General features: G+C 39.6%; 1 protein-coding gene across 1 annotated transcript; it reads left to right on the top strand.

Annotated features, from left to right (window-relative positions):
* Positions 1–360: 360 nt before the first annotated feature.
* Positions 361–12,282, top strand: ND-B15 (NADH dehydrogenase (ubiquinone) B15 subunit). Its single transcript, XM_080282584.1, has 4 exons — positions 361–384; positions 855–1,022; positions 6,704–6,847; positions 12,126–12,282. Exons 2-4 carry the CDS (start codon positions 894–896, stop codon positions 12,192–12,194), a joined length of 342 nt encoding a protein of 113 aa, XP_080138710.1. The 5' UTR covers positions 361–384; positions 855–893; the 3' UTR covers positions 12,195–12,282.
* Positions 12,283–14,958: the final 2,676 nt, after the last annotated feature.

Genomic DNA, 14,958 nt, shown 5'->3' with positions numbered 1-14,958 from the left:
GAAAAAAAAAATGACAAGGTGAAGGAGCAAATTCACTATCAAGTGAATGAATGATGGGTGCCACTACCTGTCACCTCTGTTATATTTACCTCATAATAGCAGAAATGGGTAAGGTAAAGTTTTAGTTCCCCTTTATTGGAAAGATAAATACGATCAGTCAATCAGATTTTCTATGAACAAGTCAAGCAGTACTCACAAGAAATTAGCAATGTATTATTTATATAATAGTTATGAAAATTAACACTAATACTTAAATGTATGATTTTTGCCAGCCTGTCGGTTATAAGGGGAATATATAGAAAATGAAAACTGTACAATAATTTTGACGGATCAGAAATGAATCTACTGACTCTCACCGGTGGCCGGCGGCGGCGGACCGCGGACCAGAGATGTCCTACGTACGATAATTATCGTATTTGTACTATAATTTGGGGTGCTTGTACGATGTACGATATCACATTCAAAATATACGATAATTTTTGTCTATTCCAGCTTCCCTAGATTTTTTTTATATGCAGGTTAACAACACTCAGTATTCCCGCCACACGGTTCATTGTGCCCACACCCCAGTAACCCACGCTTACCCTGTCTCATGAAATTCCTTTCCCCTCCCAGTCCCATGTATGTAGAAAATGTAGACGCTAATATTTTTAAGAACAATCATTTTTCCTGCATAACTAAGTTAAATAAGTAATTTCATTGTACCATAAAATACCTATGAATTAAAAGTGAACAATTTATTCATTGTTTTAATTGAAAATTTACCTGTACGATAATTTTAGGGTAAGTTACGATAATTTTCATGCTACGGTACGATATATTGGGTCGCTGGGCAGAACATCCCTGCCGCGGACAGTTCTTGAGACTAAGGAGCTCAGCTGAGAGGCAGCAATATGGCGGCTGATAGCGGTAGTCCTGATGCAGTGCAGCAGAGGGCTGCGCTTCGGAAGGCCATTAAAAGGGAATTTCAAAAGCAGATACATAATCCTCATCGTCATGGCAGTGGAGAAGGCGGTCATTTGGTAAGTCTTACGGTACCAATATGTAAATATACATACCCTATGCAGTAGTAGTTTTCCAGCTCCCTCTTCTGGAGGACCTTTCATTTGTTTTTAGAAATATAGGTTTACTAATCACATGCAGGAGACTCATGAGGCCTTCGCATCAGTGTTGTGGAAACATCTGTTAATATTTTAACAGGAATGAGAATTCCAAATCTCCGAACGTTTTGGAAATGGGCCTTCCACAGGTTATTTGCTGTTTCATAGATTACCACACACTAGGTATTTTTTATTTTACCTCGGAAATACATAAAAAATAATTATCACATCACAACCACCCTCAGTGAAGTTACCACCTACAGCTAAGCTTGCTGCCAGACTCTTAATGAATGTTCACATTTGGTGAAATACAGTACTCAAAGTGTGTTACCAGTGTTAGGTTAGAACTGACATAGTTTTGGTTTGATATGCATCAAGGACTTTCAGGGTTAGGCTTAGTAGCATTTGTAGGTGGTCAGAATCATTGGAAGTTTATGGGGGAAAACCTTCAGTTATGTTAGGTAGATCATCAGGTTTCCAATAGCTTTGATTAATTTGTTTGTGTGGGTATTCTTGTTTCATCCCATAATTGATCCAATTATTTAAACTGTGTTATATGTGACAGAAGTGCAGTATAGCACAGAGTCTGTAGCTCTTGTGATTGACAAGATAGGAGGTAAGGGCACCGCTGTAGTGTAATAAGTTGGCGCATTGCCTCGGAAAGGTTGAGGTGGGGGTTCGGGTTCCTCTGGTAGCAGCAGAGGTTTATTCAGTCCTTGCCGTGTGATCCCCTCTCTGTTACATTTGGTGGAAATGCATGTTATGTATCACTTAGGGTAATGGTTGTTTCACAGGGACAGTGGCAAAAGTTCATGAGCCATGTGTGGCAGTGGTATACTACTGCCCAGGGACAGTAGCCATTCCAGTTGGCAAGATGGAGGACTGGACGCTGCTATGATATAATTGGTTGTTGTATCATCCTGGAAACGTGGAGGTGCAGGTTTAAGTTCTGCTAGTGGTGGCCTAGGATTTTTGTGGCTTTCCCCCATTATACAATTGGACCTCTTATGTGCGAACACCATTTCTTCAATGGCACTTCCAGTGGAAAACGGTAATAACGGAGATATAAAATTTTTAAATCTAGCTAGTTAGTGACTACAGTAAGATTCATATGATCTACTCTCGCTAGCCATTGGCTGAGGTCCTGCCTGACAACTCAGTTTCACCACAGCTTCTGTGAAAATACCGTAACAGACGCTCTCCATCCCTGCTTTTTTTTTTTTTTTTTTCCCCTCCCAGGAATAAGATAAAGTTTGAATTCGTTTTGGTTAGGACTAAATTGCTTAGGATCAAGTTTAGGTTAAATGTGGTCAGGGTAGGTAAATGCCAAAAATGGCTTGTAATTCAGTTATTTCAGGGGAGAGGCTTCTCAAAATAAATTAATCATAAAACATTGAGGGGAAAACTTTAGATTCATTTCCAAGTTGCATATGGGCTGAAATGAGAAAACTGTCTTTGTTTTAAAGTTGCATACATTTGAGTATGATGCACTGACGTGTCCAGTCGCTGAAATATTCAGTAAACATGATCTGCAGGTATCCAGGTGGCTTTTGTAAATTCCTGAAAAGAGATATTTTGGCTTTCTTATTGACGTTTTGTATTATAAAATCATCAGGCAACTGTGTTGCATATTGCACTAAGATCATTTTCCTTTAGATCTTGAGATTGCAAGAAAATGGTTGGAATAACTGCACCCCGTTGGTGAAATTTTACTGACATCTCTCCAGATTGTGGCCTGTCAGGAGTACTCTGCTTCACATTCCAATATGATTAGTAGTAAAGGTCTCTGGTCTGGCCTCAGTAAATGTATAGGCTTATGCTTTCTCAATTACAACTTGTTTACATTATGGATTTTGTTATTTGTCTCTCAGCTTACTGTAGCGACAAGCCATTTGTTTTAAAACTGGTAAATGTACAACATAGGTCTTCCTTTCTTTTTCTGTTTTCTTATATTTATCTCATACTTTCTTTGGTGAGTGGAAAAAGTTAACCTTATCCAGTGGTTCTCAAATAGTGGACCGGGGTCCAAATCCAGACCACGACAAGTGCTGGTGTGGACTCCAGTGACTTCCTTCTTTGATTATACAGAATCTAGTTCATTTCCAAGAAACTAAGCAATTTAGATTTACAGATTTTTATTATTATTATTATTTTTTTTATTATTATTATTATTTTTTTTTTGTAAATAATATGGCCTCAATAATTCGCATTTCATGTGCAGTAGTTATGTACTTGAAATACAGTATGTTTAACTCTTGCAGTGTTGTCTTAAGATGTGGATATCCTGTATACAGTACTATATACAGTATTGTTTTCTTTATAAAATACAGTATATGACATAAAAAGTTAAACTTCCTGGTTAAAAGACAGATGAACAAGGCTACTGTCCAACAGAGACCATTAAATTTTTTGCTAGATGAAGTTGTACATATGACACAAGCAGTTGGTTGGGACACCCACTATCTTGAGAGGACCCCTATGCAGTAAGTTATGGATTATTTCTGCTTATTTTGTGTTCATACTTGAGAACCATCATTAACTTTCACGGATGCCAGCTCGCACTGTTGTGCTGATGACGTGCATGTCAGAGAAGGAAACAGAAATGTACTGTATATGGTAAATATGTTTGTTTTCCAGAAGAAATATATATATTTTTTTTTTCATCAAAAATCTCATCATGGAATTACTCAACCTCATCAGTTGCTCCATGGTGTGGCAGAGGTAGTAGGCCTTGAATGTTGCAATGATGCCCTGATCCATGAACAGGAGAAACAATTTTGTGTTGGGGGGGCCAGGTACACCACAGGTACACCATATCCACAGGGTGGCTCAGGGTGTTGTTAACCAGCAGGAGGAAGCGATTGGCAAGGTTGCTTCGACTGACATTGTCGTGCAGGTGGGAAGACAGGTATCCTGCCATGTATGAGCAGCAGAGTGTGGAGGTCAGTCAGGCCCTTGTGGCTACTCTTCCAAATAACCCCAAGGTTCTTCATGAACCTCGTCAGTGCTTGGGGATTCTCCTAGTGGTAAACCATTAGCAGTTTTAGCTTCAAGACCCCCTCTGCATTCTCACCAAGGAGGAGGTTAAGACTGTCCTTGAATGCCTTAACCTGCTGTGCACCGGCCAACTTGGGACCCTCGTGGAGTCGTGGTGCTGGCCAATTTTCAAACCCCCCCCTTTTTTTTTTTTTTTTTTTTTTTTTTTTTTTTTTTATGTTGGGAATGATGAGAAAACATGGAAAACAACCATAAAAGTACTTCCAGATGCCTAAAAGGTTGATTTCAAGGCTGATTCATTCTCACCTGTCGACTGAAATGTTCAGCCTGCCTGTGACACCCCGTGAATTGAAGTAGGAGATTGGCGTTTTCTTCTTGGGTAACTATCCCAAATGACCCAGGGACACTCTCGGAAGGTACATAGATGATGTGGGAAATGTCCTTAACCCGTACCCTCCCAACATCTTACGTTGTACGACAGTACTGTACATAGTAGCTGCTGTGGACCCGCCGTTGTATGCCATACGATTTGCAATTGCAAAGCACATTGCGTGCACAATTTTTAGATTTCGGGGGTGATTTGCAGCAGACAGACGCGTGAGACCTTCCTCTAGTATAGGTTAGTGGAAACAACAGTATCAGCTTGTCAAGTGTGCCAGAAATCGGCAGTTTATGGATGGTACCATTATGAACCTATGTTATTTTCACCCATTTTTTTTTCTTTTATATATATACCACAATATTGTTGCTGTATATGTACTTTTGTAGCAAATAAATGTAACTATATGTATTTGGGTTGGTTTTGATTAGTTAACCCTCCTCCTTCCTGCTGTAGAAAATGGAGCAGCTGCACCAGCCTGGCCACAGAACACCTGGCTTAGGTGAAGGGGGACCCACCATAGGAGCACTTGGGGGTGACGGGAGCAACTTTCTTGGTGATTTTCATTAGTTTCTCACCAAAAGGGAATATTTGAGGGGGGGGGGAACGAAAATTGACTCGGTTTTCATGGGGTAAGGGGGCCTGAAAAAACTGGGAGGGTACGGGTTAAGCATAATGGTGTGTGGGAGCACATTACAACATGTGAGTGGCATTTATCAGGTAAATGTTCTTAATTTTTGAGTTAGTATTTTACTTATGTAAAAAAAAAAAAAAAATGTTTGCATAGTCTTTATCAGCATCATCATCAACTGGTGAATCTCTTGCACCATCAATGGGGACCATCAGGAGATCGTCAATCTCATGTTGGGAAAGACCTCGGTGGGACATGATGCTCACTCACTCACGGAGTAAGACTGAGGAGACGGCTACCGTCGCAGCCTGGGGGAGGTGTGGGTGAGTCGTAACGTCGGTACCAGCCCTACAGAGGTGCAGGAATATGCCTACCAAAAATCTTGCGACAAATTGACAAATTTGAATTTTTGAATTCTGGCTCCCCCCCCCCCATTGCAGGCTATTTGCAGGCAATTGGTTCACACGTGGCATGCCGTAATATTACGGCTGTGGCAATTTGTGCACACACGTGGCATGCCGTAATGTTACAGCTGTGGCACATAGCGGGTTAAACCTCAACGCAAGTCAGTCTTCTGTATTAAGTATGTTTTCTGGGATATTTATTACCAAAACTGCGCTGTCTCATCAAAGTTAATGACCTGTTTTGGATCTGTAAATGAGTCTGGATTGAAACAATATGGTAAATTAGTGTGTGAGAAAGTGAGGTCTGGAGTCAAGGTAAGTGAACTGACAGAAGTGAGTGAGTTGTCAGATTGACCTAGTCTGATTGGTAATGTGAATCTCTCTCTCTCTCTCTCTCTCTCTCTCTCTTTTTTTTTTTTTTTTTTTTTTTTTTTTTTTTGGTGCCGATCATTATGCCTGTGAAGTAGAATCAGGATTCCTGGAGCTTGAATAGCAAATGAATAGGTGTGTGACCTATTACACTGAAGATGCCATTAATTAGTTCTTCTGTCTCACTGATATCTGTTTTTCTTGCAATTTGGACCCTACCTCACCCCATCCATAGAGAGGGAAAAGAGGTCAGAATGATGATGATGTGAGAGACTTGGGATGGCTGTGACATTGTAAGAAGGAAGCATGGCAACTGGTTTTATTTATATAGATAGATAGGTAGATATAGATATATATATAGATATAGATATACAGTAGATATACCGGTTGATATATAAAAAGTCCAAACATGAAGAGCTGACTGTGGTTAGCAACCATCCATAATTGCAATGTTCTCTGCTCTGTCATTGGTCAGGGGCCACAGACTCCATTACTTAATGTAGCAAGCACTTTTCAAATGTATTGATATATAATAATCATGAAGAGCTGACTGTGGTTAGTAACCATCCATATTTGCACTGTTCTGTGCTCTGTCATTGGCCAGGGGCCACAATCAAACTCCATTACTTAATGTAGCGAGCACTTTTCAAATGTATTGAAGTAAAATTATTTCAAAGTCATACTTATATAAAGTAAATATAGTAAAATAATTGTGTACTTTTTAAAAAGTCAGTAACCACAGAAGTTAACGTGAGTATGGTACTTGAATGAATTTACTTCATTATATTACAGCTCATCTGGTAATATATTGTCCACATTGCAGTTTGATCCAGCTGTCCAGCGCTTCATGTCCATGAAAGTCACCAGTACTGACTATTTTAAGGCAACACCACGCACTTCCTTACTTGGCTTCGTTCTGGCAGTTGTTCCATTCGCTGGTTATTGCTGGTGGCTTAAGACTGACCGGGTAAGCAGCTGTTAAAGACTGTTACTGTGTTCCATTTCCCATCAGTTAACATATGATTTTACAGTAGTACTCAGTTGTGAAGATCTGAATTATTTACCTGTATATCATATTAATAGAATCCTAGTTTTAAATACTGCAGTTTCAAAGAGGGGAAAGGAATGATCAGGGTTGACAGTATTCAGAAAAGTTTACAGCTGTATGGTGCAGTATGATATTACAGCACAGTCCCATTTAACTGGGAAGCTTGGGCAATGTACCTTCCTGGTTACCAATTTTTTCCTGGATATATGATATAGTCTTATTCATAGGCTGTATCATTGCAGTATATATAGTACTCGCTACTCATAATTTGAAACATTATCTCTTCTTAAATACACCCCATAGACGTAACACATGTGATTGCAGTGTCATGCAGTAGTGCAAAATTCAAATGATGAGCTCATTTTTTAAAATATAATTATTTTACTCATATAAACATGGAAAAATAAACTAAAGAAATGTTTGCATAGTTGTCCAGTAGAATTATTACAACTCCTGTGCTAACACTTCAGTTGTACTTACAGCTACAGCCCACCCATTTCTTCCTCACATGAATGCCGTTACTCAACCCCCCACTTGTCACTCAGCTATTTTGCAGATAATAAAATATATACATAGGATTTGCAAGAACAGTAATTATGTCCAGCAGAACAAACCTTCATTTCTATCCATCCGTCCATCATCCAATCCTACATTGCCCCATGAGGAGTGTAGGAGCCCGGGGCTAGGCAGTTGGTCCCGACATTTACGATGAGAGTGACCAGCCTCACTCATCCCTGAGTGGCATTACATGAGCAATCGACCCCAACCATCCCTTGGATATAAGCCTTCACCGGCTCAATCCGATTGGAGTGCAATAATAACCCACTAAACCACCAGGTGCCAAAATTTGGTTATATAGTTATCACCCAGCGTAGTAAGTGGTTTCCTGGTGTACAGGATACCATTTGGCTTGTTGCTTAGTGTAGAGTCACCCACAGGCAGAAGGAAAAGGAAAGACTGAAGGAAAGAAAGACAGAAGAGGGAGTGTAAAGTCACCCGTAGGTAGAAGGACAAGGAAAGAATGAAGGAAAGAAAGACAGAAGAGGATGGAAGGAAAGAAGGATGGAAGAGAGGAAAGGGCAGACACATGACAGCAGCACTACATCGAGTGAGTGGATGGTGAGCGCCCCCATCTACCCTTCATTTCTAACAACTAGATTTTATCTTCTTTGCCATTGCAAATGCACTCTAAGATGAATTTATACTTGATATAAATGCACTTTACTGTGGAGCAACTGCTTTGTGGCCTGAATTTATACAGTGTATAAATTCATCTTAGAATGCATTTTTACTGACAGAAGAAAAAATTAGCTGATAGGAATGAAAGTCTATTTTGTTGGACAAAATTAGTGTGCATGCAGTTCCTATGCACTTATTCTGTTATCTACAGAACAACTGAGTGGCAAGTGAGGGGTGGAGTGACCGCAGTCAGGTGAGGAAGAAGTGGGCAGGCCATGCTTGATGTATGAACAAGGGAGTTGCAATAATTCTGTTGTGCAACATTTCTTTCCAAATCATCAGTTCACTAATAAGTAATATTTAACAGAGTGGACTTGCCAAGGTACTGTTAAATACTGCAAGTTCATGCATAGTTTGGGTGAGTTCGTTAGGTAGAAAACTGTATAAGTACCAGTATTTTCGGCCAATGAAGAGTGTGCCAGATTGCAGTGGATGTATTCATCTTGCTTTTCATGAAAAATTCCTTGAGCTTGGGTCCCCATGACTTGTCATCATAAATTGTGGAATTTCTTATGTTAAATTCTGTCATCAGCATATGTCCAGTTTCTGTTTCAAGGTGAGCATAATGTGCTTAAGTTTAGTTTGTGATTTAGGGATCACAGTGCATAGAAATCATTTATCATGATGTGACAGTACAATGGCTAGAGGGCTTGTTTGCTGACTGGTGGTGATACGCAGGCTGGTAATTTGTGGAGGTATGGAGGGTGACTGGATTAGAGGAGGGGGAAGGGGATTACCTAGGAAATAACCGTGATTGGAAATATCTTCACCTCTCGTCGTTTGACTTCACCCAGTTTCACGTGACATGTTACTGACCATCCCATGCAGAGGTAACCAGATTGTGCCCCGCGTACATCTTTTCTAGCCCAGTGCTTGGCAGCCAATTATTCCTCTTTGTTACCACCCGGTTCCCATTCCTGGAAAGGCCTTTTCTTCTTAACCCGTGATCTTAAATGGTTTCCTTGGTTATAGGAAACTTTGGCATGCCATTCAGTGTTGAATTACTTAAAGGTAGTGCTGTATCAAGTGAGTGTATGATGTGTCCCTGCCTACCTATACAGTAAACTCAGTTATTCCTCGTCGCAACATCTGCCAAAATTATGCAATATCCGACTCAGAAACAAGAAGCAGTCAGCCCTCAGGCTCAGACACAGGACTCAGTTGGCGCAGGGGCAGACCCTGTTACGCACCAGCCAATCACAGTGCATTACAGAAACAATCTGCCTGGCGCGCCGAGCCTACCATTGCTCTCTCAGTCTCCTGTGGACGCCATACGGTGAGGGCAAATCTGTGCTCCCTTCTCTTGTGACCCACATGGTGGCTAAACCCTTGTGCTGTGACTTACTCTGTGGCCTGCCATGCCTCACTTGTTGCTGTAGTACTGTGACTAACCTTGTGGCCCCTCAGTGCTCTGTGCCCTAGTGTTTTGACTTTTGTATAGTGAGGATGTATCTGTACTTATCTCTTCCAGTGATGCTAACGGTGAGTACAGTATGATTATAGTATACACAGTATTGCTGTACTATATGTACTGTATCAGTACTGTATTGTAATTTATGCTTAATTTTAATCTTTTACTCAAGGGTATTATTGTAGGGAAGTTTATAGGATAGAGGGCTGAGACGGATAGTAACACATTATCCGGCTTTACACTGAATGGATAGCCCATTGGGGGTACTGTGTAGTATCCAGCGTTCTGCAGTATCCAGCTTGAGGGTCGGCTGAATTACACTGGACAATTGAGAGTTTACTGTATTATTATTATTTAAAACCAAATTGTGCTCAGAGGCAGGAGAGAGCAAGAGATTGATTGATTGATTGATAATCAGAACATTCAGATTCAAATAAAAGATTATGATCCTCACCTTTTGTGCCTTCACCCAGAGTATTGTGTTGGGTTCTTGTAACTATGAATGGAAACCGGAGGGAGTACAGTGATACTGGTACCATGATTAAGGAATAAACCATATAAGGAATGGTTCAAAGAACTAAATTTGATCAGTGATATCAAAGAAATACTTTACTATTGACTGATCAAATTACTGCAGGGGTAGTGGTTGTAGATTTAGTGGCAAATGTTTCAGTCAGATGATGCAAACATTTCTTCAGTAGTTTTAAACATTTAATACCATTACCCATGATTGTGGTAGACAGTTATAAACTACAAAATTAAAAGTCATCTGATTTCCAATCCCCAGCAAAATGCATTCATAGTCCTTCTTGCTTTTTCCTCATGACTGTGGGTGGAAAGATTGGTGGGTTGGGGGAGCCCTTATACTCGAAAACCCTTTGTATTCATATTTGTAACAAACAGCCCTGAAAGTATTTGTAGATCCATTGCTGTTTTCTTTGTACCCTTTTGTGGCATGAAATTGACATGATAAAGATACACATGAATTATAGCCTATGGGGTGGAGCCAAAAATTTCAAAGTTTACTGTTGAGTGAAAGTCTGACCCATGTCAGGGTACATTTTGTTTAAAACTTATTATTTACATGTTTCTGAATCCTGCCCATCCCCATGAAGTACAAATGGAATCTCCTAAAATACAGTCTTATGAGACTGGGCACATGCTGCGATTTGAGAATTTCATGATTTAGATGTAACTAATCTTTTTGGAAAAATTACTTATGAGTCTGCCTTTTTGGAGAAGTTTCCCCCTTTGCCCCCAAACCAACATCAGACTGATCACCAGCGAACTCTGACAACCTGTAAATGAACTTAGTAACGCATTTAATAGAAATGAACATTACTGTATCCTTCTTACCTGACTGTTTGAGCTACTGAAGATCTACATTTTACCCTCATCTCTACATATGTAAACACCAAGATATTTGCCAGATTATAATGCTGACAAACCAAACTGTTGGTCGCTGCGAAATGGGGATTGCTGTGTTCATTTACTGGTGCATTTTGCTCTTATTAATCGTTTGATTGTGCTGTATTTGAGTGCTTCTTGTAGCCGACTGCAGATTCATCTAAAAATACATCTCGTCACCTGCTGTGATAACGTGATTGGTTGATGGATAAAATGATTTAACAGGAGATTTCAGATGAATATTTGACCAATAAATGCATTTTATTTGTTTTCATCTTTAGCTACCTAAACTCACCTACAATCAGTAAGAAAACCTATGTGGGGTGTGTAAGTTGTGTTGCAGACTGCTCATGAAAGAATACTCTTGTTACCCCTACCATATTCTTTGATAGAAGAATTTATTAAGAAAGTTTGTGTGTCCCCACTGCTCAGGGCTAACTGAGGTTAAAGCTCATGTTTTCGCCAGGTATCTTGAAGATATTCCGTGTTACGAATTTTTGGTGTCAGGAAGATGCCAAAATGATCAAAAGCACACCAGGTTGCTGCTGAGCCTATGAGCAAGGCTAAAGAGGCAAAACTTTGTGCAAAAGGAGCTGAAAATAAGCCAGCATTGCTAGGCAAGATTTATTTGGCCCACATCCACATAGGGAGGTAAGCGTAGATAATATCCCGATGGAAACCACTTTTTCACAATTATGGATATCAAGAACAGCAGTCTTTACATTTAACCAAAACTCCATCAGAGTTAAAAACTGCAAGCAGAACAAATGAACACTGCTGGTTTTAATTGATCTGGCATACTCTTGCAACTCTTCCCAGATCTTCATGTGATTCAAAATTAGCCTGCCTGATACAAAGAGGAAAATCTAATTTTTATACAGTTTTACTTATTAAGAAACCACCATTTGTGCAAACATAGCATAACGATGTTCAAAAACACATAGGAAAACTTTTACTTTTGAGGTTGCAATCGTGAGTTATTGATATTGCAACCTTTGCATGATGTTGCCGCATATTTTGAATTCACTGTTCAGAAATGCGTGATTTAGGAGATTCCATTGTAATGGGAAATTGAATTATGGTGATGGTGTATTTTGATATGTGATGATTTATTAACAGTCCTATGAACTTCTTTTTCAGGAAAAGTTCGAGCAGAAGTGCAGAACTGGTCAAATAGCATATGCTGACCGTGAATTCAAATTTGTTTAAGCTAAAATAATTATTTGTACATCAATGTAAAGACTGAAAGCAGTAACTGCAGTGTACAGTAAAGTTAAGTAATAAAATATTGTATTTATATTATGTTTGCTTTACCTTTTCTTATTTTTAATAAACCCATATCACCATCCACTCACTTGATGTGTTGCTGCTCTCGGGGACTGCCCTTTCCTCTCTTCCCTCCTCCTTTCCTTCCATCCTTTTCTGTCTTTCTTTCATTCTTTCCTCTTCCTTCTGTCTACTGGTGACTTTACACTAAGTGACAAGCCAAATGGTTTCCTGCACACCAGGAAACCATTTACTATGCTTGGTGGTAACCGTATAACCAAATTATGGCACCTGGTGGTTTAGTGGGTAATTAATCCACTCCAGTCGGATTGAGCCAGTGCAGGTTTATATCCAAAGGGTGGCTGGGGTTTATTGCTCATGTAATGCCACTGAGGGATGAATGAGGCTGGTCACTCTCATCTTAAATGTCAGGACAAACTTACCAAGCCCTGGCCTCTTATGCTTCTCATGGGGCAACACAGGGTTAGATGATGATGATATACAAAATCAAACAGTGCCATGGTTCTCTTAAGAAAGCCTCGGATAAAGATTGGCTAATGTACAGCTGGTGTTTTCTCTGGACTGGTAGCAAAAGTAAGTGCCTAAACCATCTAATGACTTCCCAGTAGTTGTTGGATATTAATGGAGAAAAAAGGTCTAAGATATGAAATAAAATTGTGTGTGTTTCAGCCTGGATTTATTTACTTGTGGCTGAGTTTCCTGGCTAAATGTGGTGATTGCGTGGCTAGTTACCAAGCTTGTAACCACACTTCATGCCCATGGTGGTATCTCCCAGAGTCACTGAAAACCATACCGTATTTAAAAAGGAGGGAGGGGAAAAACCACCAGACTAGAGAACAAATTTTCATACATGTTTGCTGCAGTTCATCAGTTATATACAGCCAGACTGGATTGCCAAGCTAATATGTTGGATTCAATACTTCTCTTCCTGTGGTTTTGTATTTTTTCAGTGCCATGTAAATATTCAAAAGATTTTCACTCATGTTAGCAGGGTATGGCACCTTTAACCCTTTGACTGGAAACATACTTTTCAGCTGAATACATAGTCTGATGTTGGCCTGAGTATAATTTCTAGATGTGCCAATAGGAGAGGAAGGGTTACAAGTTTTGTCAACTTAACCAGAATGAAATACTAAAGTGTTCCAACTGCAGTGAAAGGGTTAAAGAAATAAGACAGTGTCACTGCACACATTAGTGAACCTCAGCAGTGGTAGTGAAGGAGGATTTATCATGTAACAGCCTAAAGTCTAGGAGAGAGATGCTGTAACTCCAGCATCCATGTAAAATACATTGAAATTTAAAGTTGCATATTGCTTTAGCAGTCCCATCGATAAACCAGTGTCAGACTCATTTCTATCACTTTTCTTGGTGGCTTATAGTAAATTAAGTTTTGTGCATTGTTTGTGCTCTTGTCTGTCAACTTTTAAAATGTTTATTTCAACTCTGGGCATTGGCCTAACAGCCTGTACCCTGATCAGGCCAAGCAGTTCCATATACCATACACCTGTACATGCAAGTACCCATATTAGAGCATCATCAGCATACATGCATGCAAAGATTCCCCACACATTTCTGTCTTAATTCATCTTGACCTGTCTTAATGCTGTTCTTTCTCTTATTTCTCATGTGACAAAATTCATGTACAGGTAACCCAAGAAGTGATGGCAGAGTTTCAGATTGTTTCGGTCACTGTAGTCTGTCAGATTTTAGATGAAAAAGAATGATTATAAATAATCTTTTCATACTTTCATCACATCACATCATCTGATAAAACACATAATTCATCATGCTGAGCATTAAGAATGGACAATATCAGGCAGTGATATATTTGAATTTAAAAGTGTCTGACATGTCTTCCCAATCTTAATTTGTTGTGTATTACCCAGGATAGTATTCCTATCGTGTTCCTGAGGTAGAAGCATAATATTACATCCCTGGTTTACTGTAAATTTGGGCTTGCTATCCAATAAATTACATAGTTCATCTTTCTGAGTATTATGTAAGTTGGACAATATGGAACAATGATATACAGTATTAGAATATCAAACTGTCTGATACGTCCTCCAAATTTGAATGTTATGTGTTATTCTGCACGCCTTTCAAATGTGAATGTGTTATGTCTAACAGTACTCTGTGCATTATACCCAACATATTCAAGAAGCAGTAACTTAATGTTATTTCCTCAGGATCAAGCCATTTGAGATTTTTTTTGTTTTGTTTTTACATGCAGTGTTTTCGTTGATTTTCAAATGCTGTGAGCATGATATAGCAAACAGGATGACAAAGAAAATGCTTTGTTATTAAGGATATATTATACGAGGTGGTACCTAGATACTGTATTATTTTATTAGTCAAAGTTCGCTGATGTAGCAAGCTCGTCTTGGTCTTGGTGTTGATTAAAGGGCTGTCACTGGCTGGAGGCCCTGAGGAATCCTCCCACAGGCTCACTAAGAGAACACTTTAGCTAGGATCGTGTAGTAATCCAGATCATCCTGAATGAGACACATGTGGCAAAGGACTTGATGTCATTGCTGATGGCTTAGTCACACCCTGCCCAAGAGGATTGGGAAGAATTTTTGTATGACTCCTATGGCAGCTGAGACAATCCCACCAGATGGTGTTGATGGAACAGAGGTAAGGGCAGTGCAATATGAAGTGGGCTATGGTCTTTTCATTGTTTCTGCAC

The sequence above is a fragment of the Coenobita brevimanus genome, chromosome 94 (assembly GCF_032717465.1).
Source record: "Coenobita brevimanus isolate Jiangsu-jjx chromosome 94, ASM3271746v2, whole genome shotgun sequence".
Lineage (NCBI taxonomy): Eukaryota > Metazoa > Arthropoda > Malacostraca > Decapoda > Coenobitidae > Coenobita > Coenobita brevimanus.
The sequence above is the reverse complement of the archived record's forward strand: the minus strand, read 5'-3'. Positions and strand labels throughout refer to the sequence as shown.